At 51.3% G+C, this 27882-nt stretch overlaps 1 protein-coding gene across 1 annotated transcript; it reads left to right on the forward strand.

Annotated features, from left to right (window-relative positions):
* LOC112614568 (AFG3-like protein 1) lies at window positions 1-27880 on the forward strand. Its single transcript, XM_025371229.1, is given in 17 exon segments — window positions 1-148; window positions 5419-5572; window positions 7100-7194; window positions 9095-9244; window positions 12195-12263; window positions 13071-13192; window positions 16076-16346; window positions 17973-18110; window positions 18340-18493; window positions 19892-19999; window positions 21142-21267; window positions 23548-23658; window positions 26266-26381; window positions 26894-27094; window positions 27173-27367; window positions 27505-27695; window positions 27697-27880. Coding segments are annotated over 17 exon segments (2466 nt in total). The 5' UTR covers window positions 1-13; the 3' UTR covers window positions 27827-27880.
* Window positions 27881-27882: the final 2 nt, after the last annotated feature.

Here is a 27882-nt window from a genome sequence, read left to right on the forward strand (position 1 = left end):
TCTGGGTCTGGGGATGTGGTACCGGCCGCTGGCGGCGGCCGGCAGTAGAGCGGTGGCCGGGCCACTGGCCTTGCTGTGGCGATGTGGTGCTCCAGGAGGCAGCAGGACGGCCAAGACCAGCGCGAGGGCCCTGGGCACGGCCCGGCAGGTGAGCGAGGAGGCGCTGTCCGCCGGTTCCGGGCGGCTGGTCTGCGCGGGACGCCGCGTGACGCCATTCGCCTGCGCCGGCCGCGGGGGAGCGCGGGAGCGCGGCGGCCCTGACCCGGTCCCCGCAGTGAGGCCGGCCGCCCCTGGCCGGAGCTTCCCGCCGCCCGCCTCCTCCCGGGCGTCCCCTCCGTCCCCAAACTCCTCTTCTCCCCGCTGCCTCTTCCACCCACTTGTTGCGGAATTCCCGCTGTTTCCTGGATGCCCGCGCACCTCGGACATCGGAACCGGGACCTGCAGCCTCCTTGCTGGGCTCTGTAGAGAGCCGGGCGTTGAGCGGTTTGCGCTTGAGTCCCACCTGCTCGCGAACCAACTTTGCGGCCCCGCGTGCCGGCCCGTTTCCTCCTGGGCTCGGCGGCATTCGGCTGTATCCACCTCGCAGTTACTCCGTGGACCAGATACGATGAGAGGCGTGAAAGGGTTTTGCAAACTGGTCTTCATTCCGCGACCAGTCGCTGTCGTAACAGCTAATACTGAGAGCTAAGGGCTTGACGCGGATCGTCTGTCTTACACCCGCCCTGTAGGTAGATACGGCTGTAACCGTATTGTAATTTATGATATTATTTTTTAAATTTGGGGGCGGGGCCGGATCTCGCTGTGTTGTCTAGGCTGGAATCGAACTCATGGGCACAAGCGATTCTCCTGTCTCAGCCTCTGGAGTAGCTGGGGCTACAGGCTTGAGCCACGTGCCCTGCTCATAACCCTGTTTTTTATAGGGTTATGGTCTAAGGCCACAATATTCTATATTTTAAGATTGCTCTATTTTTATGTTCCTACATCCCAGTGGGCAGCAGTAACGTTGAATTTTTTTTTTCTAATGCAGAGTTTTTGAATTTTGATCCCAGAAAACTGTCATGGTTTTCAGACAGTAGTAAAATAAGAAGAAGGGTTCCATGAGTATTTCTGTCCTGTCTTCAGGAATGAACTTTCCCTTCATCTCCATTCATTTGGGAAACTGTATGATGGTTTTGTTTCTAGCAATATGAGCGAAAGCAGTCTTTCACCTGTGGCCATGTGGCATCAGCATTGCAGAGGCCCTCCTGGTGGTTAACACATGTTAACAGTCAGCAATGTACAATATCAGTGTGTACAGCCTAATACAGCCCAGGAGAGTTTTGAATCATTGAACTGCTATAGACCCCTTTATGAAGGGAGGACGGACGTTGAGTGATCTTTGAGTTCCTTCCCAGACTGGGTCATTCATCTGTATCTCATTTATTAGAGATTGTTCTGTTAATCATCTACCAGGGAATGTCTGGGTGAACACAACAGGCAAGGGCTCTGCCCCACTGGCTTGCTCTCCTTTGAGAGCTTAATGACTTGTGGACTGAGGGTGACATGCAGAAGTTGGAGAAGTGGCAGCACTTTGCTTTTTTTTTTTTTTTTTTTGAGATGGAGTTTCCCTCTTGTTGCCCATGCTGGAGTGCAGTGGCGCAATCTCGGCTCACCGCAACCTCCGACTCCCAGGTTCAAGCAATTCTCCTGCCTCAGCCTCCCAAGTAGCTGGGGTTACAGGTGCCCACCACCACACCCAGCTGATTTTTGTATTTTTTTTTTTTTTTTGAGATGGAGTCTCGCTCTGTCGCCCAGGCTGGAGTGCAGTGACCAGATCTCAGCTCACTGCAAGCTCCGCCTTCCGAGTTTACGCCATTCTCCTGCCTCAGCCTCCCGAGTAGCTGGGACTCCAGGCGCCGGCCACCTCGCCTGGCTAGTTTTTTGTGCTTTTTTTTTTTTTTTTTTTTTTAGTAGAGACGGGGTTTCACCGTGTTAGCCAGGATGGTCTCGATCTCCTGACTTTGTGATCCACCCGTCTCGGCCTCCCAAAGTGCTGGGATTACAGGCTTGAGCCACTGCGCCCGGCCCTGATTTTGTATTTTTAGTAGAGACGGCCGGGCACAGTGGCTCGCGCCTGTAATCACAGCACTTTGGGAGGCCGAGATGGGCGGATCACCTGAGGTGGGGAGTTGGAGACCAGCCTGACCAATGTGGAGAAACCCCGTCTCTACTAAAAGTATAAAATTAGCTGGGCGTGGTGGCACGCGCCTGTAATCCCAGCTTCTCGGGAGGCTGAGGCAGGAGAATTGCTTGAACCTGGGAGGCGGTGAGCCAAGGTTGCGCCGTTGCACTCCAGCCTGGGAGTGGGACTCCGTCTCAAAAGAAAACAAAACAGAAAAAACGCCCTAACAGCTCTCTTCATGGACGCTTATGTTGTGTAGGCTTCCATGCAGTCATCTTTCATTCATTGAGCTACCTACTCTATCCTTGTTCTCATGGAGTTTACGTGCTGTGCAGGGAGGAACCAGACAATAAATAAGCAAGTATTAGGCATGTAAGGAAAGGAAGCAGAATAAAGGAAATAGAAAATGAAGAAAGGGAATAGAGGAGGGATAAACCCTGTTACTTGTTCTGTCTCCTGCAGGAAGTGAGGGATTGAGATGAGCTTGCTCGGAGAATGGAATAGAAAGTGCCCTGCCCTAGGGTAGGTCCAGCCTTGTGTTTGTGTGATCAGCATGAGGAAGAGTTTAGTGAGAGACAGTGAGGCCAAGGAGGGGCAGGGCCTCATAGACCTGCTGAGGTTGCACCTGTGTGCTGTGTGTGCGTCTGTGGGACCCAGAATAAGGGTCAACTCATTTATGGTCTGACTGGAAAGAGGACAGCAGCACTTTGCCCTGTTTAAGGGAGTTTGTGTTTTGCCCACCTTCACATCTTGGCTTTGCATATACAAAAACTAATTTAGCAAGATTATCTATTGTGAGCCGTGAACTGACTTGCGGAAAACTCCAAGAAGGAATGGTAGACTCCTGTCTCAGTGTTTACGTTTACTGTGAGAACTACATCTGACTTAACCAGATTGTGTCCTAACCAAATCACAAAAGGACTAAATTGTGAATTAAAGCAAAGGAATTGGATGTTTTATCAAGTTTTGGAAGCCTGAAGAGTCATACTTTGTACCTTCAGGGCTGTAGGCTACGTGGTATCTACCCAGCCACCAGGACCAGCGCCAGCTGTCTTTGGGGTGGTCCTGGAAAAGCCCTGGAAGATTGGGGCATCAGAACTCTCATTGCACACCTTCAGCGACCAGCTGTCTTCAGGCACTCACATTACCTCTCAATTTCTACTTTCTCAGATGGGCAGTGGGGATCAAGTGAGGTAAGAGGCACTTGGCACCCTACAATGTGCAGTACGACCGCCTTCTGTTCTTTGCGTAGGTTTCCTGTTGACCCACGCCTTGGGTTCCAAACCCCCATCGGGGAAACACACATTCATGGGACCCTTGGAGAGTCATTGCTCGCTCTGTGTCAGGTACCGTGCGCCGCTGGTGCTGGGATGGCTGCTGCAGATGGATTTCATTCATGATCCAGGAGCCTTTGCTAGCCCCACAGCCTTTACTGTCAGCATTTTCTTTCTGAGCTGCTTTTTTTTTTTTTCCTGATTTTAATATCTTTTTCATAGCATGTCTTACGTTTTAGTCTACTGTGGTCTTTTACAGGGATATTTGAATAGTGTAGTTAATTAGAAAGTTACTAATGGGGGAATGAGTTTACTTTGGGGTAATAGCCTACAGAGTCCGCATCACCCTGAATGTTGACGCAGCTGAAATAACACAGGTGTTGTCAACTATGGGTCTTGTTTCATTATAACAAAATATTGGAGGCTCACGGCTGTCATCCCAGCACTTTGGGCGGCTGAGGCAGGTAGATCACTTGAGGTCAGGAGTTCAAGACCAGCCTGACCAATATGGTGAAACCCTGTCTCTAATAAAAATACAAAAATTAGCCAGCGTGGTGGTGTACACCTGTGTAATCCCAGCTACTTGGGAGATAGGGAGAATCGCTTGAACCCAGGAGGCAGAGGTTGCAGTGAGCTGAGATCACGCCACCGTAGTCCAGCCTGGGTGACAGAGGAAGACTGTCTCAAAAATAAATAAATAAATAAAATATTGGGGACAATATAAATTCACTGGTTATGTTGGGATTTTGTTGGATACAGTTAGTACTGGGTTATTGAGTACTTAGATTTTGTTTTTTTATATATATATATTTGTGCGTGTGTGTGTGTGTGTGTGTGTTTTTGAGACAGAGCCTCACTGTCGCCAGGCTGGAGTGCAGTGGCACGATCTCGGCTTACTGCAACCTCCGCCTCCCAGGTTCAAGCAATTCTCCTACCTTAGCCTCCCGAGTAATTGGGAATACAGGCGCCCACCTCCATGCCTGGCTAATTTTTGTATTTTTAGTACAGACGGGGTTTCACCATGTTGTCCAGGCTGGTCTCGAACTCCTGACCTCACGTGATCCTCCTGCCTCAGCCTCCCAAAGTGCTGAGATTACAGACATGAGCCACGGCACCTGGTGGACGTTTTCCTCCTTGAAGACTGAAGAAAATACAGAGCTGCTGGAAAAATTGTTTTCTTGGCCTGACAAAAACTTTTACCTCTTGCTGGATGCCGTATTACCTGCCTGTTGTCCCTGCTGTGAATAGCCACTGCACTCCAATGAGATCCCATCTTTAAAAAAAAAAAAAAAAAGGCTGGGCTCACACCTGTGATCCCAGCACTTTGGGAGGTGAAAGTGGGCAGATCACCTGAGGTGAGGAGTTCGAGACCAGCCTAACCAACATGGTGAAACTCCATCTCTACTAAAAATACAAAAATTAGCCGGGCAAGGTGGTGGGCGCCTGTAATCCCAGCTACTCGGGAGACTGAGGCAGGAGAATGGCGTGAACCCTGGAGGCAGAGGTTGCAGTGAGCTGAGATCACACCACTGCACTCTGGCCTGGACAAGAGCAAAACTCGGTCTCATAAAAAAAAAAAAAAGAAAGAAAAGAAAATAAATTAATCTCTTGGTTGACCGAAGATGAGTCATAGTGTATTTCAGTATTTAAATTTTACGCATTTGTATGTTTTAGTCTTACAGTCTTATTTTTGATGCTGCAATATTTTAAGTTACTAAATAAAGTTGCCTCCGTTTCTTAGCCATGTTTTTTGTTTTTTGGGAGCTTTTTGCTTGCTGTTGGAGGCTATAGCTATAAAAATTTGCAGTGCATTTCTGCAGTGAACTTATTCCTGTTTAGTTCTATTGAATCGTATTTCTAATGGGATATTTAAGGCAATAAGCTCACACCTCGTCCTGCTTCCTCCTGTGGTTGTGGCCAGTGAGAATGTGCAGTGTTGTATTGAATAAGAAGCTGATAAGCTCATCTGGTGTCTTGTTTCAGTGCCTCCGGGGGATCCACTTTCAGAAACCGACTCTGCAGGCGAGATCAACGTTTTTTTCCTGGTGGCTGTGTTCAAAACCACCCAAAGGTGCCTGTCTTTCATCTACCATCGTTAGCAGCATGAGGTTTACAGGAACTGAGTGTGACTTTTACAGTGAGTGACCGGGGGTGAGGATCAAGATAACTCAGGGCACACCCCACTCCACCCCGCCCCATTCTACCCCTTCCTGGCTTCCGTATTGAGCCACACAACGTCCAGCACCTTCTCCGTGTCTTTATGGTGTTGATATCTCAGTAAAGCTGGTGAGAGAAAAGCTCTTTCCAAAGGAAGGTGCTAGATGAATCTTTTGGAAGGCATGGGAACAAACCTTGGTTTCTGCATGTCGTACTCTGCGGACCAGCTAAGCCTCATGTTTGGAAAGCAGAACAAAAACAATGTGCAGACTGTCATTAGCTCAGAGCACACTTGCCCACTTGGAGTCCTTCTGTAGGCCATGGACCTGGGCTTTGTGCTTTGTGTCCAGGGACAGTGTTCACTGAAGTCCCTGGAGACCCTGTGTCCCCACAGAGTAGAAGGTGCTCCCTGCACTTGCCTCATTGTTAGGACCTGAGGGCACTTGCTGATTGTATGAAGTGAGAAGAGAGAGACAGGAGGAGGGAAAACTGTCCTGTCTCACTTTCTCTATAGCGACTTGACAGTATGGTTGCTTTTCTTTTTTTTTTTTTTTTTTTTTTTTTTGAGACTGAGTCTCGCTCTGTTGCCCCAGGCTGGAGTGCAGTGACGTGATCTCGGCTCACCGCAAGCTCCGCCTCCCGGGTTCACGCCATTCTCCTGCCTCAGCCTCCTGAGTAGCTGGGACTACAGGCGACCACCACCACGCGCAGCTAATTGTTTTGTAGTTTTAGTAGAGACGAAGTTTCACTGTATTAGCCAGGATGGTCTTGATCTCCTGACCTTGTGATCTGCCTGCCTTGGCCTCCCAAAGTGTTGGGATTACAGGTGTGAGCCACTGCGCCCGGCCAAGCAGTGTGTCTATGAAGACTCATGTTTGTCCTTAACATTTATGCAAATTTTTACTCCATCTTGTAATATGTTTGCCATTCCTGGGGTCACCTTGGCCTTCTCTGGCCTTTCATGTTGTTACTTTGCGGTTGTTGGAGTAGCACTGTGTTTGTGAAGCGGACAGTGTCATAGCTTACTTGTCCTGGAACTTGTCCTGGAACATTACAGGAGGAGGCTGGTAGGTCTGTGGGTCACAAGTGTACGTAGGAGGCCAGATTTTTTGGAGGAGAGGCAGACTCAGCTTAGAACAGGTGGTTTGTGTTCCCTGGTTCTCTTGAGAAGGGGGACCACCCATACCAGTCTGCCTTATTATCATTTTCTTCCTTTCTTTCTTTCCTCAATTACAGCCGATTTTGGGACTGTTACCCCAAAAAAGTTTGCTATTAAAGCTCAACATTAAGCCAACAAGGTGAAATTTTAGAGATTTTAGATGTGTCTGAAGCCACTTCTCAGCAGTATCTCCCCAGCCTCATCCTTTTCCTGGTGTCTGTTTATTTCCAGAAGGCACTGGTGTTATTAAAATTGTGTGTTGGAAAGTGTTTTGCTGTTTTCTGAGTCCTCTTTCTCTGGAAAATTATATGTAATTGCTTTTTGAAGTCAGACTTTGTTTTCTCTCAGAGACTGGTGAGCCAAAGAATGCCGAGCCTGGGGGAGATGGAGGCAGGAGAGGAGGGAAGCGGGATGACATTGCCTGGTGGAGGCGGATGCAGAAGGTTTGTGTGCATCTTTGTCTACGCCTGCTGCTGTAACAGAATACATCAGACTAGATAATTTATAAACAGGATACATTTACTGCTCATGGTTGTGGAGGCTGGAGGTACAAGGTCGCAACGTGGACAACATGGTGAAACCTCGTCTCTACAAAAAATACAAGAATAAGCCAGGCGTGGTGGCGTGTGCCTGTAGTCCCCACTACTCAGGAGGCTCAGGCGGGAGGATTGCATGAACGTGGGAGTTGAGGGTGTGGTGAGCCATGATCACACCACTGCACTCCAACCTGGGCGACAGGTTGTGAGGACACCAATCCCATTCGTGAAGGCAGAGCTGTTGGGACCTAATCCCCTCCCAGGGGCCTCATCTCTCAATACCTTTGCCTTAGGGGTTGAGGTCCAACATGGAAATTATGGGAGAACACATAAATTCAAACCCACGTCAATCTTTCTGCTTGTTTAAAGGTGAGCTGTTGAATTAGTTCATAAGTTTCAAAGAAGTTAGTTTCTAAAAATGTCCTGAGGCCGGGTGCAGTGGGTCATGCCTGTAATCCCAGCACTTTGGGAGGTGGGAGGATTACTTGAGCCTAGGAGTTCGACACCAGCCTGGGCAACATAGCGAGACCTCGTCTCTACAAAAAAAAAAAAAAAAAAAAAATTAGCCAGGCGTGCTGGCATGCACCTCTGGTCCCAAGTACTCAGGCGGCTGAGGCGGAGGATTGCTTGAGCCCAGGAAGTTGAGGCTGCAGTAAACCATGATCGCGTGACTGCACTCCAACCTGGGTGACCAAGTAAGATCCTGCCTCAAAAAAAAAAAAAAAAGAAGTGCTGAGATTTCTGTTTGGATTTTATTATTATTATTATTTTTTGAGGTAAGGTCTCACTCGTCATCCAGGCTAGAGTGCAGGGATACGATCAGATACGATCACTGCTCACTGTAGCCTTGACCTCCCAGGCTCAGATGATTCTCCCACCTCAGCCTCTAGAGCAGCTGAGACCACAGGCTTGCACCACCACTCCTGGCTAATTTTTTAAAAAATTTTTTGTAGAGACGGGGTCTCCCAATGTTGCCCAGGCTGGTTTCGAACTCCTGGGCTCAAGCAATCCTCTCACCTCGGCCTCCTTGAGTGCTGGGACTACAGACGTGAGTCACCATGCCTGGCCTCTATCTGGATTTTAACAGACTCACATAAGAGATAACCCTAGCAACAGTGGCTCAAACACAGCGCTCTTTGTGGACTTTCTGCTTCTCCAGGGTATCCCGGCCCGCGGGATCGTCACTGCAGGCCCTGGAAGAGGGGGTGGGAATTTGGGGAACAAGAGATACGAGAAATGGAGACAAGACAGTGCTCTGATCAAGTCTCTCCTTTAATGGTGGTAATGCAGTGCCTTATATACACTTGGAGGGGAAAGGGTTGGGCCAAGGCGAAAATGATCTCATCGCGGAGGGTGTGGCCAGATAGGTATTGGTTTCTCTGGTTGAACGTCATGTGGCGCCTGTGCTGTCAGGTAGCAATTTTCGCGGGCGCGGGAAAAATGGGTGAAGAAGAAGCAGGAAGAGCACCATCTTTTATGAGGTATTAATACAGGGGAAAAGGCAAAGATAGGGAGGAGGTGTAAGGTGGAAATGAAGAAAGCTCAGGCGTTTTTAATCGTCAATCATTATTCGCTATGGCCGGGGCGTGCAGCTCCGGACACAGGGGCATCTGGTGAGCTGCGGCTTTCAGTGTGTTTCATACACCATGTGAAGATCTTTCCTCATGAGAGGAGCTGAGGCTCCATTGTGTAGGGTCCGGAGAGGGGGTTGGAAAACTTTTGTAATAACATCTGAAAAAGGAAATAGCCATTTTCATGAAGAAACTACTTTCATTTAACTGGAAAATGTGTTTTCTTTTTCCCACAGGGGGACTTCCCCTGGGATGACAAGGATTTCCGCAGTCTGGCCCTTTTGGGGGCAGGTGTTGCCGTGGGATTTTTCTACCTCTGTTTTCGAGATCCTGGAAGAGAAATCAGTTGGAAGCACTTTGTACAGAATTACCTGGCCAGAGGTCTGGTGAGAGGCATTTATAGTTCACCTACCTGGGAAGGAGGCCGCTGTAGTGGTGTACACGTGGGCTGCGATGCCCGTAAGAAGCTGTGAGCTCTGAGGCCTGGGTTGAGAACGCATTGTGTGGTAGATGTGCTGGGCAGTCCCACCCTCTGGTCATAGATGAGACACAGTTTTACTTTTCCCAGGAGTGACCCCAACAGAAGGTGAGTAAGCTCATTTTCGTGCTGGGTGGAAGCTTCCTTAACATCTTGGCTTTTTTTTTTTTTTTTGAGACGGAGTCTCGCTGTGTCTCCCAGGCTGGAGTGCAGTGGCCTGATCTCGGCTCACTGCAAGCTCCGCCTCCCGGGTTCACGCCATTCTCCCGCCTCAGCCTCTCAAGTAGCTGAGACTACAGGCGCCCGCCACCACGCCCGGCTAGTTTTTTGTATTTTTAGTAGAGACGGGGTTTCACCATGTTAGCCAGGATAGTCTCGATCTCCTGACCTCGTGATCCACCCGCCTCGGCCTCCCAAAGTGCTGGGATTACAGGCTTGAGCCACCGCGCCCGGCCTTTTTTTTTTTTTTTAGCTTCAGCTTCTGTGAGTAAGTTCTGATTGTCTGTGTCTGTTTATCATCAAGTGTCAATTTCTTATTTAATTCAGATCTTTTCTTTCCCCTAGTGTACCCCTGTCTACTCGTGCACTCCTGTGCCCTGCTGAGTGGCCCTGGACAGTAGTTGGGGGCTTTGTGTCTGTGCACAGGGGCATATGGCACCAACAAGCCTCCGCCTGTCCTTCACTGGGCCTGGGTCTGTCAGGTTGCTGAAGGCAGGCGAAGCACTGCTGAGGCTTTAGTATAAAGTTACATGAGAGCAGGTGCTGTGCTTCTCAGTTGCCCTCAGAAAGATGTTTGTTAAGTGATGCAGTGTTAAGATCTGAACTTCTTTCTGTAGGAAAATCTTGTTTTCCCAGCAGGGTTTGTGGCTAAGGCCTTTTTTTTTTTTTCTTTTTGAGACAGGGTCTTGCTCTGTCACCCAGGCTGGAGTGCAGTGGTGTGAAGTCTCGACCTTCTGGTTCCAAGCCAGCCTCCCACGTCAGCCTTCTGAGTGTCTGGGACTATAAAAAACATAATTTTTTTTTTGGAGATGGAGTCTTGTTGTGTCGCCCTGGCTGGAGTACAGTGGCGTGATCTCTATTCACTGCAACCTCCACCTCCCTGGTTCAAGTGATTCTCCTGCCTCAGCCTCATGAGTAGCTGGGATTACAGGTGCACGTCACCACGCCTCCACGGGAGGTGGAGGTTGATAATTTTTTGTATTTTAGTAGAGACAGGGTTTCACTGTGGTGCCCAGGCTGGTCTCGAACTCCTGAGCTCAGGCAATCCTCCCGCCTTGGCCTCCCAAAGTGCCAGGATTACAGGCGTGAGCTACCGTGCCCGGCCCGCAATTTCTTTTTTTAGAGACAGTGTCTCCATATGTTGCCCAGGCTGGTCTCAGACTCCTGGGCTCTAGTGATGCTCCCACTTCGGCCTCCTGAAGTGCTGCAATTATAGTTGTGAACCACCACCCAAGGCCTTTTTGTCTGGCCACAGGGCACACAGCTGTCTTCAGAGAGGTCCTTGACGACTCCTTACGCGAGGAGGGGAGAGCTGCTGTAGCCCCTCTCTGCCGTGGGTCTTCACCCACAGCTGCTGCCATGAGGAGGGGTGAGACAGATAATTTCGCCCATGATGCCTGCTGGTGTGTGGGTTCTGGACAGATCCCAGAGCTTCTGCGAGGTCCTTTTCAGGTGTCTGACACGCTGACCGTGCCGTGGTTGTGGGGTTAGGCTCGAGACACACCTGTCATAAACACGTTGATGTTGGTCACATGACCCTGAGTAGTCAAGAAAAGTTGTGTTGTTGTGGTTTCCGTTTCTGTGGAGGGGGAAGAGCAACGCTGTTGTCATCATACCTGACGAAATGGCTGCCCCCTCACGTGTTTTTGCTGCACACCGGCTCTCAGGCTGTGTTCGCCGCTGGGTGGCTGCATGGAGGCCTTTGGGGTTGCGTTTTCATTCTTGGCACCATTTTCTTGTGCTGTCTGCAGCTGTGTGGGCGAAATGTTTCTGGATGAGTTCTGGAAGACTTTGCTGTATTGTCAGTCTGAGACTTCTATACCTTTTAGATTTTTTTTTTTTTTTTTTTTCAGATGGAGCCTCACTCTGTTGCCCAGGCTGGAGTGCAGTGTGCAATATTGGCTCACTGCCACTGCCGCCTCCCAGGTTCAAGCAGTTCTCCCTGCCTCAGCCTCTTGAGTAGCTGGGATTACAGGCGCACACTACCACATCTGACTAATATTTGTATTTTTGGTAGAGACAGGGTTTCACCATGTTGGCCAGGCTGGTCTCGAACCCCTGGCCTCAAATGATCCACCCTCCTCAGCCGCCCAAAGTGCTGGAATTATAGGTCTGAGCCACCGCGCCCAGCCTTCCTTTTAGGTTTCAAGTCGCTCTGGAATCTTTGGTGCTGAGATGTACCAGGTCTGAGCCACTGCGCCCGGCCTTCCTTTTAGATTTTTAGGTCACTCTGGAATCTTTGGTGCTGAGATGTACCAGGTCTGAGCCACCATGCCTGGCCTTCCTTTTAGGTTTTAAGTTACTCCGGAATCTTTGGTGCTCTGGAATCTTTGGTGCTCAGATCTCAGATGTACCAAATTGTAAATCCTCTGAATTACATGCACAGGCCAGGCTAGAAATGTCCAAATTAGTGGGAAAACAAAACTTGGATCTGCACAGCAGAGTGGATGCAGCTTCTCAGACACCGTCAGAGTCTCGGTCTGCACTGTGGGACTAGTCTGAGGATAAGCCTGAGGTTTAGTATCGAATATGATACTCACTGCTTTAGCCGTGGGCTGGTCTGAGGGTGAGGCCCTGTTTACTGTTGAATATCATACTCATTGTTTTAGCCGTGCTGATTATTTTTCTCTTTTTCCCAGGTGGACCGGCTGGAAGTCGTGAACAAACAGTTTGTGCGTGTTATTCCTGCCCCTGGGACCTCTTCTGAGGTGAGGGGTGAGTTTGAGGCTGAGTACTCCAGACATACGTTTTTTTCAGTAAAATACTCCCTTAGTATCCATCAACTACTCTTTAATGTGATTTTTTTTCTCATTGGCATGTATCAATAACAAAGCTTTCCAAGTAGGACAGGAGCCCTTATAAGACTAACTAGGATTCAGATTTGCCATGCAGTGTCTGAGAACAACCTGTCGAGGATTGTGGGGAAAGAAGAGACAAAAATAAAAGAGTAAAAAGCAAAAAGGAACGGCTGGGCATGGTGGCTCATGCCTGTAATCCCAGCACTTTGGCAGACAGAGGTGGGCGGATCACTTGAGGCCAGGAGTTCAAGACTTGCCTGGCCAACATGGTGAAACCCCATCTTTACTAAAAGTACAATAATTAGCCAGGCATGGTGGCCTGTGCCTGTAATCCCAGTTACTCAGGAGGTTGAGGCATGAGAATTGCTTGAACCCGGGAGGTGGACATTACAGTAAGCCAAGATCATCCCACTGCACTTCAGCCCGGGTGACACAGGGAGACTGTCTCAAAAAGAAAAAGAGACAAAGGCACACCCCAGCAGTCATTGGACATTTTACACTTTTGTCTAGAACTTAAAGACTGTAATTTCGTGGGGCCAAAACCAGAGTCTTCTGCTGTTAGTATAGTTTCCCTTGGAGCTAGCCTCGGCACAGGCCTCGTCCATGTTGTGGAGATTAAGGCTAGGAGAAGAGGCAGTGGGAGGTGCATGTGTGAGGGTGGGGCTCAGTGTGGGACACAGTGATGCACCCTAAGCTTGCTCTTGCTCTCTGCAGAAGTTCGTGTGGTTTAACATTGGCAGTGTTGACACCTTTGAGCGGAACCTGGAGTCTGCTCAGTGGGAGCTGGGGATTGAGCCCCCCAACCAGGCAGCAGTGGTCTACACCAATGAGAGTGACGGGTGAGGAGGATGGTGAAGGGCCTCTGTTTGAACACAAAACAGAAATGCCATGTTTAACCTGTTTTGGAATATATTTCTCAAACTTATAAGCATCTATAATAAGCAATGCCTGTAGTAAAAATATATATATATATGCTTTTATATATATATATGGGTGTGTGTGTGTATATATGTGTGTATATATATATGTTTTTTACTCTGTTTTTCATGAGAAGAGAATTGAAGCAGGGAAATAATTTGGCTACGCAGCCTTAAAAAAGAAAACCAGTCGTTTGGGTGTCTTTGTTGTAGCAGAAATTCCCTGAAGTCCTGTAGGAAGCCTTCCACAACTGACTGTGCAGCAGGATCACTACGGGAGCCCTGTCAAAATGCTCTTCTGTCATTTCTACCTGCCACTCCTGCAGAACTGTCGAATTAATGTCCAGAGGTGGGGCTTGTGCACCTGTGACTTCCCCAGGCTCCCTGTTGGGAAGCCCTGACCCATCCTCCCAGGTGCTGGGGGTCCCTGCACACAACTCTGCAGCTCCTATGTAGTACCTGACACTTGGTTGTTCTTTTTTTTTTTTTTTTTTTTTTTTGAGACAGAGTCTCACTCTGTCGCCCAGGCTTGGAGTACAGTGGTGCAGTCTCGGCTCACTGCAAGCTCTGCCTCCTGGGTTCACGCCATTCTTCTGCCTCAGCCTCCCGAGTAGCTGGGACTATAGGCACCCACCACCATGCCTGGCTACTTTTTTGTATTTTTAGTAGAGATGGGGTTTCACCATGTTAGCCAGGATGGTCTCGATCTCCTGACTTTGTGATCTGCCCGCCTGGGCCTCCCAAAGTGTTGGGATTACAGGTGTGAGCCACCACACCTGCCCGACACTTGGTCATTCTAAGCTTCCCATGGTTCTCATGTTATCTTGGATTTCCACTGCATTGTATGTTCTTAAAGTAATTATGGACATGAGGGCAAAGACCAGATGAAATACTCTGTGCATCCCAGGACTCAGCACAGAAGTAAGTGTTGCTGAGCGTGGATCCTGTTTTCAGGTTTACGTCCTGGGGATGTCATTGCTCTGTCTTCTCCGGCCCTTCTGCCCAGAATTGAAAACTGAACCAAGAGAGAGTACAAATCCAGTACCAGCTTTAGCCAGGAGGGTGTAAAAATTGGAATTGTAGTGGTTTTGGTGGTTTCTTTGAGACATATGTTTAAGCACAGAGTAGGGGCCACAGTGGGGTGAGAGAAGGTGAGGCAGGTAGAAATCTGCAGATTAACTCTCAGATTCTAGTGGCAGGGCTCAGGCCTGTGGTCTCCTGCTGGAGCTCCTGGATGTCATCTAGGTGCTGTTTATTGCTGACTTGGGTTCTGTCTTTGCTGGTTGAGTTGCCGGGAATGCCTGGTTGTATGTGGGGCTGAAAGGGACTGCAGAGCCACTGGAGGAGGGATGGCCTCTGAAGAGCAAGAGCAAAGATAAAAAATAAAGCAGGAAGACATTGGGTGTCTTCCTCTGATGAAACAGGCCCGGTTGGCCCTAGATGCCAGGAGGCCTTGCTGGGTCTGCTGGAGGCACCTCCTGGCTCCTGGGGGAGATGTGGTGTAAGCTCCAGCAGGGCTGCTTGGCCGGGTGGAGGAGGTGGTGGGTGGTGGAATTGGTCACCCTCCCTGCCCCACCACGGCAGCCACAGGTTACATCAGGGAGATAGAAATGCCTGTGACTAGAGCCTTCAGAACTGGAGAGGCCTAGTGCTGGACGGACTTTGACACATTTTTTAAAAAAGAGGCTGGGCGCGGTGGCTCATTCCTGTAATGCTAGCATTTTCGGAGACCGAGGCAGGTGGATCATGAGGTCAGGAGATCTGAGACCATGCTGGCTGACAGGGTGAAACCCCGTCTCTACTAAAAATACAAAAAACTAGCCGGGCGTGGTGGCGGGCGCCTGTAGTCTCAGCTACTTGGGAGGCTGAGGCAGGAGAATGGTGTGAACCCGGGAGGCGGAGCTTGCAGTGAGCCGAGATCGCACCACTGCACTCCAGCCTGGGCGACAGAGGGAGACTCCATCTCAAAAAAAAAAAAAAAAAAAAAGGACGAGGGCCGGGCGTGATGCTCACATAGGTAATCTCAGCGCTTTGGGAGGCTGAGGAGGGGGGATCACCTGAGACTAGCAGTTCGAGACCAGCTGGACAACGCAGTGAGACGAGACTGCGTGTCTATAAAAAGTTAAACAAATATCTGGTGTGGTGGCACGCATGCCTGTGGTTCTAGCTACTCAGGAGGTTTAGGCAGGAGAATCTCTTGAGCCTGGGAGTTCAAAGTGGCTGTGATCGTGCCACTGCCCACCAGCCTGGGTGACAGTGAGACCCTATCTCAAAAAAAGGAAAAAAAACCTGCTCCCTTTTGTGTAGCAAAACAAAGTTCTAGAGCGGTCTCTTCTAAGAGGGTTTTGCTTTGTCATCCAGGCTGGAGTGTAGTTGTGCAATCATGGCTCATTGCAGCCTTGAACTCCCAGGCACAGGCAGTCCTCTCACTTCAGCCTCCTGAGTAGCTGGAACTACAGGCACACGCCACCACGCCCAGCTAATTTTTGTATTTTTAGTAGAGATGGTTTCACCAGGTTGGTTAGGCTGGTCTCGAACTCCTTACCTCAGGTGATCCACCTGCTTCGGCCTCCCAAAGTGCTGGGATTACAGGTGTGAGCCACCACGCCCGGCCATTTTTATATTTTTTGTAGGGACACAGTCCGGCCATGTTGCCCAGGCTGGTCTTGAACTGCTAGGCTCAAGAGATCCTCCCACGGTGGCCTCCCAAAGTGCTGGGATTACAGGTGTGACCTACGGTGCCTGGCACAAAGGTGCTATTTCTGACCTCCTGAGCGTGACAAGTAGTTCTCTTGGATTTTCCAGCTCTTTATTGCGAAGACTGGTGCCCACCCTTCTCCTGGTTGGCATTCTCCTCTATGCTGCCAGGAGGGGCCCTATGGGAGCCAGGCGCAGTAGACGAGGAGGGGGCCTCTTCAGTGTTGGTGAGACAACAGCCAAGATCTTAAAGAGCAACATCGATGTGCGATTTGCGGATGTAGCTGGGTGCGAAGAAGCCAAATTGGAAATTATGGAATTTGTGAATTTCCTGAAGAATCCCAAGCAGTATCAGGACTTGGGAGCAAAAATTCCAAAGGTACTGGTTTTAGAAAATGTAGTAATCCTCTGAGCTCCAAGTCAAAGCCAGAGATGGCTGTGGGTCAGAGTAGGTTCTTACTCCTGTTTTATTAGTTTGTTTAATACTTATTACATAGAACAACAGGTACAACTTGTATGAACAGGCTTGGGATCAGATGTAGCTGCCTCTTTTAAGCCCATGACCCAGACAGCGGCTAGGTCTGTGCAGCCGGACTGTGGCTAGGTCTGTGCAGCCGGACCGCGGCTAGGTCTGTGCAGCCAGCCAGTCAGCGCATTGTGGGTGGTGTGGGTCAGGGTGCCAGATCTGGCTGCTGGGCACACAAAGCAAGTTTATCTCTTGGTGCCATTTTGGGGTCATGACTCTTTGAGGGCCTGACAGAAGCCATGGATTTTTTTCCCAGAAATATTTGCATTCACAGAAACTCGATTCACACACCCTTTAAATCACCTCTGGGCTTTGGACCAAGCTGAGGACACCCAGATCCTTGCAGTGTCATTGCACCCCCACCCCCAGCACCTCGTGATGGGGTGGGCATTCACTGGACAGTTTGCTCCAAACAACAAATAATGATTATGCCAAGCACTGTGAACCTGGGGCAAAGCCAGGAGGTGACAGACCTGTTTTCCCCTTTGGTGAGCGTGAGGCCGGGAAGCAGGTGTGTGTGACGGACGTGAAGAGCCGGGGCCTTCTGCTTCTGTTGGAGCTCCACCTCTGCTCATAGTCAGGTGTTGCAGTGGGTGGTTCTCTTTGCCTTTCAGAATGTTTTTTTTTTTGGAGACAGAGTCTTGCTCTGTCGCCCAGGCTAGAGTGCAGTGGCGCGATCTTGACTCACTGCAACCTCCACCTCCCGGGTTCACGCCATTCTCCTGCCTCAGCCTCCCAAGTAGCTGGGACTACAGTCACGTATCACCATGCCCAGCTAATTTTTGTAATTTTAGTGGAGACGGGATTTCACCATGTTGGCCAGGCTGGTCTCAAACTCCTGACTTCAGGTGATCCGCCTGCCTTAGCCTCCCAAAGTGCTGGGATTACAGGTGTGAGCTACTGCATCTGTTTTTGTTTTTAATTTATGTCTATTGCTGCTGAAAAAATTATAATTTTTTTTCATATGTATTTGTTGGGGAAAGTCTGTATGAGAGAGGGAGTGGGTGAGGCAGTCAGGTACCAAGAAAGGCCCCTCACCTGTGTGTTGGTCCCCGTTTCCCAGCAGGCAGGGGCTCCTGCGAGAGGGGGCTCTGTCAGCCTCTGTGTTACATCACAGGCCTGGTGCTGTGCTGTGGATGTCAGGAAAGAGTTCGTGGGGTCAGAGCCCATCTGGCTTTCTCGTTATTGGGTGTGAGGTACAGTGATTTCCCAAAATTACCTCTGCCTGTGGCATCCCCTGTGAGAATCCATCATGAAGAGCTGGCTGTGTGTGTGGCCACGGTGGTGCCTTTCCTGGAGCACATGGGTAGGACAGAGTGTGCTGTGGGCAAGTCTAGCCCCCTCCTGCCCTCCAGCTCCTTAGCCATCCCTGATGGGATTCTTCTTAGTCAGTCTCAGAAGTCACCAGTGTAAGCAGCTTTCTGTCCTGTGTACCGTCTGCTCCCCTGTTAAGAGCCTGATGTCACCATTCTGTTTCAGGGAGCAATGCTCACTGGTCCTCCTGGTACCGGCAAGACCCTTCTTGCCAAAGCAACTGCAGGGGAGGCCAGTGTGCCCTTCATCACTGTGAACGGGTCCGAGTTCCTGGAAATGTTTGTTGGCGTTGGGCCAGCAAGGGTAAGTGGACGGGAACCTGCTGCAGGTGGCCTCAGCACCATGCCTTGACCAGGACTGGTCAACTTGAATAGCTTGGTGTGGGGCCCTGGCCCTGGGCATGGGCACGTGTGGTAGGTGCTGGTGCACTGGGGCGAAATGGGTCAGAGGTTTCTGAGGAGAGGGTGGAGGATAGTTGGCATTCCCATCTTCCTACCAGTAGCAAAACAGTTTCTCTGGGTTTCTGTTTCAGGTTCGTGACATGTTTGCAATGGCCCGAAAAAACGCTCCGTGTATCTTGTTCATTGATGAGATTGATGCGATTGGCAGGAAGCGAGGCCAAGGGCACTTTGGAGGCCAGAGTGAGCAGGAGAACACCCTGAACCAGATGCTCGCGGAGATGGACGGTGTGTGTAGGCTGCGGCCGGCCTGTGGTGTGCAGCTGTTCCCCTGCAGCTGCTTAGGGACAGTCTACACAGCCTTTTTCTGTACAGTCACCCCTAGAAGAGAATCCCTGATTATTCTGTTTTTAAGGAAGGCTGCTCTCAGGCAAACGTGATGGAGAAAGCTGTGTTAGATTCACAAGCCTCCTCCAGTGCCCGTGATAGGATGGGGGCAGTTCATTCCCTTGCCGCCAGATGGAGAGGGGTTCTCTGGAGTGTGGAGACACCTGCTTCTCTGGGGAGGGGGACCAGGTAGACGAGCATGGCTGCTCCTGACGGTGCCCACAGGGTAGTGTGTCCACAACCCATGCTCCTTCCGCTCTGAGCCTTGTCTTGGTGCCCCTGCATCACCCAGAATCTCACAGACCCCCCAGGCCCGTCTCTTCTCAGAGTGATTCTAGCTAAGATGTGACTGACCGTCGCCTGTCAGTCCTGCTAAAGCCTCGTTGGGCACGTCCAGGTTCTGTGCCATTTTTCAGATTTGGAAAAACTTTCACTTAGACCTTTGGCAGATTTGATTTTCACTTTGGCTTCAGGGCCGTGTTGGGGTCCCTAAGACCACCCCAGATGTGGTGACTTGCTAGGAGAAGTCACAGGACTCGGCCTATAGTAGCACTCAGGGCTGTGATTTACTACCGTTAAAGGAGGACACAGCGAAGTCAGCCAGGGGAGAAGCCGCATTGGGTCGCAAGGAGACCGGGTGCAGTGTTGAACCCTCCCCCAGTGGAGCCACATGGGACGCGCTCACTTCCCCCAGCATCAGGCTGTGACCACGCCTGCTGGGTGTTGACCAGGAAGCTCAGGAGAGACTCGGTTCCCGGGGTTTTTGCTGGGGGCGCACAAAGCGTTTGGGCCCAGGGAGCTGTTTATCTCCGGGAATGGTGGGAACGCCCCCAGACTCACAGCGCCAGACACTGACCTTGCGAGCAGGCCTTTCTGAGGACAGCAGTGAGGCCTGCTGTGTTAAACACTGTTCTCTGCGGGCCAAAAGCATTTCCTAAGTATTTTTCTGTTTTTAGTACCCAATAGTAATTCTAATTAGATTATGACTGTTTTGATATCTGGAGGAGACCGATTGGGGACAGGACGGACGTGGGGCACTCAGCCTTTCTCCTCTCTTCCCCTCTGTTGGGCATCCCATTTCCTGTGCAGTCCCTGGCCTGCCCTCATCCACTCCAGCACGACGTGGTGTCAGAGGCTGCAGGAAACAGAATTAAGTCAGGATAAGGAGGGCCCACGCCCTGGACTTGTCTACCCCCTGAGCCAGGCTGTGGGGTTCCCAGTTAGTGGAGGGATGGCTGGTTACCTGCCATGCCCACATCGGGCTTGCTACTGGGGCTCACCTGCTTCTCCCATGTCCAGGGTTCAACTCTGCCACCAACATCGTGGTGTTGGCTGGCACCAACCGCCCTGACATCCTGGACCCAGCCCTGATGCGGCCTGGCCGATTTGATCGCCAGATTTACATTGGTGAGTGCCCCTTTCTCAGGGTTGGGCCTTTATCCCCTTGGCCGCAAAGTTTGTTTAGGTGATTTACAGTGTATTTGGAGGAGATTTTGATGGTAATTCTGAAGCAGTTAATGTAACATTTTGAAAATGTGTGAGAGCCGCAAGTTGCTGCCGTCAGTCCTGCCCCTGGCAGTCCACTTTTTGGCAAGAATACGTGCGATCGGGCCTGCAGGGATTTTTTTTTTTCACTACTGTAAAAATTTGATAATTGGTCAAGTGTGGTGGCTCATGCCTGTAATCCCAGCTCTTTTGGAGGCCGAGGCTGGCGGATCAGGTGGTCAGGAGTTCGAGACCAGCCTGGCCCATATGGTGAGACCCTGTCTCTACTGAAAATACAAAATTAGCTGGGTGTGGTGGCGTGCACCTGTAATCCCAGCTACTCGAAGGCTGAGGCAGGAGAATTGCTTGAACCTGAGGGGCAGAGGTTGCGGTGAGCGGAGATCTCACCACTGCACTCCACCCTGGGCAACAAGAGCGAAACTCTGTCTCAGAAACAATAAATAAATGAAAAAATTGAAAATTGATAATTTAGAAGACAGCAATTTACCCCTTACTCTTCACCCTGACGGTCAGCCATCATCGCCTTCCCCCTCCCTTCTCGTGTTTGTTAGGAAGCGTTAATTCCCTGTGGCCCTTGTGTTGCTTGCTGTCAAGTGGCGTGGCCCTGGGTTGAGGGGTGCTGTCAAGTGGCATGGCCCTGGGTTGAGGGGTGCTGTCGAGTGGCGTGGCCCTGGGTTGAGGGGTGCTGTCAAGTGGCGTGGCCCTGGGTTGAGGGGTATGGTCAAGTGGCGTGGCCCTGGGTTGAGGGGTGTAGTCGAGTGGCATGGCCCTGGGTTGAGGGGTGTAGTCGAGTGGCGTGGCCCTGGGTTGAGGGGTGTAGTCGAGTGGCGTGGCCCTGGGTTGAGGGGTGTCGTAGCTGTGGAGCTGGATGTGCCTGTGCCCTGGCTGGTTTCTGCCATTGCTTTCAGCTCTGTCTGGAGGATGACAGCAGAGAGCTCCACAGGGACCCCAGCTGTCCTTGCAGTTCTGTGATATGGTTGTGGGCGACTGTTCTGAAGACCCAGAAGGCACAAGAGCCCGTGCCTCTCTCTCTCTTTCATTAGGCCCCCCTGACATCAAAGGCAGGTCCTCCATCTTTAAGGTCCACCTGCGCCCACTGAAGCTGGACGAGAGCTTCAATAAGGACACCCTGGCAAGGAAGTTGGCAGCGCTCACCCCAGGCTTCACTGGTGAGTGTTGGGGGCTGTGCCGTTGGCCGTCCCCTTGTGGTGGGAGCCACGTATGCTCTGCTTCTTGTCATGGGGAGTGGGGACTGGCCCTTCTCATCCAGTTCCGGCAGTGCTCACCCTTGTCTGCAGGACTTTTCACCTGTTGAGAGTGTTCAGAGGCCTCAGAGATCAGTTTTCTTAGCCCCAAAACTAATTTGCACCCACCTGAATTTCTGTTTTAATTACAGTCAGACTTAGTGAGTCTTACCGCAGAGCTGACAGTAAGCTAATGTCGGGGGATGGGGCTGGGGGAGGATCTGGCAACTTGATGCTTCCCTTCCTCCCTGCTGAGGAAGCTCATTTGATTTTCTCTCTTCTTTTTAATGAAATCCTGGTCTATGCTAGGAAACCTACTTCCCTGCCTAGGCTGGATCACCCTCAGGAATGAGTGGGGACTTCTCCGGGGGATTCCTGTCCTCCTTACCCATACCTCACGGTTATGCGGCCATTGGCCACGGCCTCTGACCTATGCCCACCTGCTCCCGCCACCCCTGGAACATTCTGCTGTGGCATCTCATCACCTCCAGCTGCCTTGGCACCCCCATGGTACCCATCCCCTAGGCTCCCCAGTGTCCTGCCTAGTGTCAGGTCAGGTGTATTCACACAGGATTGTACATTTGTCTGCTGCAGAATGGTGAGTGAGGTCTTGCCTGGCAGGCATCTGAAGGGTGTCATGTGTCTTAGACACAAAATGTGCTGCTTTCCTTTTGTTCTCTCCTCTGGCTGACTTCAGATGTCTGTTTACATACCAAAGATAAAATGCTGGAATGTTACCAAGACTGCTTTCTTGTGCCCCTAGAGGGGATGACACAGCAGGGATCAATCAGCACTACCCCTCAGCGGGGATGACCGATGACTCTGACTGCCCCTCAGCAGGGATTACTAAGCACTACCCCTTAACAAAGGTGACTCAGCAGGGATGACTCAACAGGGATGACTCAGCACTGCCCCTCAACAGGGATGACTCAGCAGAGATGACTCAGCAAGGATGACTCAGCAGGGATGGCTCATTACTGCCCCTCAAGACGGATGACTCAGCAGGGATGACTCAGCACTGCCCCTCAACAGGGATGACTCAGCAGGGATGACTCAGCACTGCCCCTCAACAGGGATGACTCAGCAGGGATGATTCAGCAGAGAACTCGGGGTGATGCTGACTGCCCCTCTGGAGGGATGACTCAGCAGGGATGACTCAGCAGAGATGACAGCACTGTGCCTCAGCAGGGATGACTCAGCACTGCCCCTCAGCAAGGATGACTCAGCAGGGATGGTTCAGCACTGCCCAACAGAGATGACTCAGCAGAGATGACAGCGCTGTCCCTCAGCAGGGATGACTCAGCACTGCCCAACAGGGATGACTTAGCAGGGATGACTCAGCACTGCCCCTCAACAGGGATGACTCAGCAGAGATGACGGCACTGTCCCTCAGCAGGGATGACTCAGCAGAGATGACAGCACTGTCCCTCAACAGGGATGACTCAGCAGAGATGACAGCACTGTCCCTCAACAGGGATGACTCAGCAGAGATGACAGCGCTGTCCCTCAGCAGGGATGATTCAGCAGAGATAACTCAGGGATGACTCTGACTGCCCCTCAGCAGGGATGAGTCTGTTTTGCTCCAATGGAAGCATCCCTAGTGTCCATCAGCAGGTGAATGGCCGAAGTGGCATATACTGTAGTCAAATTCAGCTATAAAAAGGAATAAAGTATCAATGCATGCCACAACACGGGTGAACCTAGAAAATACTGTTCTAAATTCAAGAAGCCAGACACAAAAGGCCGCATAACATATGGTTCCATTTATGTGAAATGTGCAGAATAATAATAAACATGTATAGAATAGCAAATCTGTAGGGACAGACATGAGGTGAGTGGTTGCCAGAGGTGGAAATGGGAATTAACTATAAATAGCACAGGGTACCTTACAGAGATGATGGAAATGTCCTAAAACTAGATTATGGCAATCGTCGCACTACGCGATCAGTTTATTAAAAAATCATTGATGTGTACGTGTAAAATGGGTGGATTTTATGGCTTATAAATTATACCTTAATAAAGGTTGACAAAAAATGTGGCTAAATAATGGTGACTGGTGGACAGCTCCTATTACTTTTAAGTTCTCTACTGAATTTCAGTCTTGTTCTCTCTGCTGGAGATTTTCCTTAACAAAACTGATGTGGGTCAAGCTCCAGCGGCCAGGAGCAGCACTGACTATTGGCTGTTTCTCCCTTCCTGGGTCAGGTGCTGATATTGCGAATGTTTGCAATGAAGCAGCCCTGATTGCTGCCCGGCATCTGAGTCCTTCTGTTGAGGAGAAACACTTTCAGCAAGCCATCGAGAGGGTCCTCGGAGGTGAGCTGGGAGCCCTTGGGGAGGGAGGGGTGTTTGCAGCTCTGGGCCTGGCAGGCTCACCCTCTGGCCCCAGTTTGAATTCTGCATGCCAGCCGGGCACAGTGGCTCACACCTGTAATGCCAGCACTTTGGGCCGAGGCAGGTGGATCACTTGAGGTCAGGAGTTTGAGGCCAGCCTGGCCAGCATGGCGATACCCTATCTTGATTTTTAAATACAAAAATTAGCCGGGCATGGTGGCACATGCCTGTAGTCCCAGCTACTCAGGAGGCTGAGGCAGGAGAACCTCATGAACCCGGGAGGCAGAGGTTGTGGTGAGCCGAGATCGCACCACTGCACTCCAATCTGGGTGACAGAGCAAGACTCTGTCTTACAAAAAAAAAAAAAAAAAAAAAAAGTCAATTCTGCAGGCGGGAACCAATTTTCTAAACCAACATATGGGGCTTGGGATCTACCAATAGCTTTCATGCCCCTTCTGGGAGCAACATTTAGAAATTGAAAGGGATAGGCCTTCCAGGCCATCAGAGGCCCAAGGAAGCATATTAGAACCAGGTTTGAATGCCTACTGTGGAGGGCAAAGAAGCTTTCTTCCTTGAAGGGAATGGATGAGATTTCCTGGGAAAAGCCTCCTGGAAGCTGTAGGGACCTTCCTGAGCCTCCTCAGGACAGTACTGTTGTGAAAGGAGTGAACAAAGTGAATTTCCTTTTTTTTTTATTTTTGAGACGGAGTTTAACTCTTGTTGCCCAGGCTGGAGTGCAGTGGCATGATCTCGGCTCACTGCAACCTCTGCCTCCCAGGTTCAAGTGATTCTCCTGCCTCATCCTGAGTAGCTGGGATTACAGTCATGTAGCACCACACCTGGCTAATTTTTGTATTTTTAGTAGAGATGGGGTTTCACCATTTTGGTCAGGCTTGTCTGGAACTCCTGACCTCAGGTGATCTGCTCGCCTCGACCTCCCAAAGTGTTGAGATTATAGGTGTGAGCCACTGTGCCCAGGCTTACGGTGCATTTTCTTCAGCTTGGTGGGGAGCGGTATCCATCTCTCTCTTCAGCTCAGCAGACTGTAGAGTGGGCCGGGTCACAGCCTCCTGCAGCTAGGCCAGCTTGGGGAACTGGAGTCAGCTGTGAGGAAGGGTCTCCGGAGGCTGCCAGACCAGGCAGTGCCAACACGGCCTTGCTTGGCCTGGCTCTCCCTGGTGCAGTTCTGAGGGTGGAGAATAGGGAAGTGGCCAGTAGCCGTCCTTCATGGTCCACCCCAAGCTGTGAGAGCTGACATTGGTCAGGTGGAAGAGTGTTCTAGCTGCTGCTGCTTCATGTAACCATTTATCGAAGCATAGTGTATACATAAAGTACTTAAGACACTGAGTATCTCAAAGCAAACACTAAAGCTGCTGCCTTTTTTTTTTTTTTTTTTTTTTTTTTTAAGTGGAGTGTTGGGATCTTGCTCTGTCTCCCAGGCTGGAGTGCAGTGGTGCGATCTCGACTCACCGCAAGCTCCCTCCTGGGCTCAAGCAATTCTGTTGCCTCAGCCCCCGAAGTAGCTGGGACTACAGGCACGCACCACCACGTCCAGCTAGTTTTTTGTATTTTTAGTAGAGACGGGGTTTCACTGTGTTAGCCGGGATGGTCTCGAACTCCTGACCTTGTGATCTGCCTGCCTCGGCCTCTCAAAATGTTGGGATTGCAGGCGTGAGCCACCGCGCCCGGCCCAAAGCTGCTTATTTTTATTTAACTTAAAAAAATTGGCCGGGCGCGGTGGCTCAAGCCTGTAATCCCAGCACTTTGGGAGGCCGAGACGGGCGGATCACGAGGTCAGGAGATCGAGACCATCCTGGCTAACACGGTGAAACCCCGTCTCTACTAAAAATACAAAAAAATTAGCTGGGCGAGGTGGCGGGTTCCTGTAGTCCCAGCTACTAGGGAGGCTGAGGCAGGAGAATGGCCTGAACCCAGGAGGCGGAGCTTGCAGTGAGCTGAGATCCGGCCACTGCACTCCAGCCTGGGCGACAGAGCGAGACTCTGTCTCAAAAAAAAAAAAAAATTTTTTTATAGAGATGGGGCCTCGCTCTGTCGCCCAGGCTGGTCTCAATCTCCTGAGTCCGAGTGTTTCTCCAGCCTTGGCCTCCAAAGTTCTGGGATTCCAGGTGTGGTCACCGTGTCCTGCCACCGAAGCCTCCTGAGGGCTGTCCTGGTGTGATTAGAGGGGTTTGAGGAGGGCTGGCTGTGCCATCTGTGCTTTTCCTTTGTCCTGTTACCTGCCCGTACACTGGGCTGTTAGGGCACTGAAATCATCCCTCTCTGTCCTGTCATGCTGTGCTGTCATTTATAGTCAAACCAGAGGATATGGTGCCTTTCTGTGTTTCACATGCAGCTGTTCCCATTGGCTTCAAACGGGCCTGTTTTAAGGCTTCGTGTGAGGTGTGTGGGATGTGGGTTTCACTGCAAAGCAGAAGGCAGCATGGAGCTGGGGCTTGGCCTCTGCTGTCTGGTATAGACAAGCCTGGGGATCAGGTGTAGCTGCAGACACGGCTGGGCGCAGAGGGAGGGACCTCATTTCCAGCCACCTACTCCTGCCCTGCCTCACTCCCCTGGGAATGTGATGCGTAGGTCTTGAGAAGAAGACCCAGGTCCTGCAGCCTAGTGAAAAGACAACTGTGGCCTACCACGAGGCCGGACACGCGGTGGTGGCCTGGTTCCTGGAGCACGTGGACCCCCTGCTGAAGGTTGGTCTTCCCACCCTGAGTGAGTCTGCCCGGCAGGCTGGGGCCTGGAATGTCTGCGCCAACCTGTGGTCATGTGGGCATGGGACATTCAAGGGTTGGCCCTTTAACTTTTTAAGAAATATACTGCTCTAGAATTTGTCAGAAGAACCCTTTGGGGTGGGAAGGAAGAGCACTGGGTTCCAAATGGGGCCTCGGCCATGCGACTCCAGGGGGCAGCCTCAGTGTTAAACCCACCTTACTCCTGAGCTCTGGGTTCGACCATTGGCCCCTCCAGAGCCTCTGCAGGGCAGGCAGAGCAGAGGTGGTTTCCATGTGAAGCCCCCAAAGGCGGGTGCGCTTCTCGGGGCATCCCTGTGGTGTACGGGGGGCCTGTGTCAGGCTCTCTTCTCTCACGTTCCAGTAGAAGGACCTGTGGTCAGAGCTAGGGTCAGGTGGCCTGGCCGCTCCAGGGTGGCTCCTGGAGGAAGCGGGGACAGTGTTTGGGGTGACGAGGGCATGTGTCCTGTCCTCAGGTGTCCATCATCCCCCGGGGCAAGGGCCTCGGCTATGCACAGTACCTGCCCCGGGAGCAGCACCTTTATACCCGGGAGCAGCTCTTCGACCGCATGTGCATGATGCTCGGGGGCCGGGTGGCCGAGCAGCTGTGCTTCGGGCAGATCACTACGGGGGCTCAGGACGACCTGAGGAAGGTCACCCAGAGTGCGTATGCCCAGGTAAGGGTGGGCGTCCCCCAGCGCGGGCTGCAGGAGGCTGTGTTGGGCGCAGGCTCATCCTGGGTTCCGCACTTGCAGATTGTGCAGTTTGGGATGAGTGAGAAGCTGGGCCAGGTGTCCTTCGACTTTCCCCGACAAGGCGAGGCCCCAGTGGAGAAGCCGTACAGTGAGGCAACCGCCCAGCTCATTGACGAGGAGGTCCGGTGCCTCATCAGCGCTGCCTACAAGCGCACCCTGGACCTGCTGACACAGTGCCAGGAGCATGTGGAGAAGGTGAGTGTGGCTTCTGCCCAGACGGTCGTGGGTCCCATGTTGGGTCACGGTCAGGCCACACCCATCCTCGAGCTTGCTTAGGTTTGGTCTGTGAGCATGTCCTCAGAGCTGTCTGACAGGTGGGCCGTTGTTTCCAGGTGGGCCAGCAGCTCCTGGAGAAGGAAGTGCTGGAGAAGGCAGACATGGTGGAGCTGCTGGGCCCTCGGCCCTTTGCGGAGAAGTCTACGTATGAGGAGTTTGTAGAAGGCATGGGCAGCCTGGAGGAGGACACGTCCCTACCCGAGGGGCGGAAGGGTTGGAACCGGGGACAGGAGGAGGAGCACATGGAGCAGCCTGTGCAGGGGAGCTCTGCGTAGCCTGTGGCGGTGCCTGCACCTGCTGCTGGGTGGAATTCAGGTGACTGCCACTTCCCTGGGGCCTTTGCAAAGCAGCTGTGGACTCTCACCCAAAACAAATTAAAATGTGAAACTGCGAACGGGCGTTTTAGATCAGGGTGCTCTGAGCCCACATGCAGG

Source organism: Theropithecus gelada, chromosome 20 (assembly GCF_003255815.1).
Source record: "Theropithecus gelada isolate Dixy chromosome 20, Tgel_1.0, whole genome shotgun sequence".
Lineage (NCBI taxonomy): Eukaryota > Metazoa > Chordata > Mammalia > Primates > Cercopithecidae > Theropithecus > Theropithecus gelada.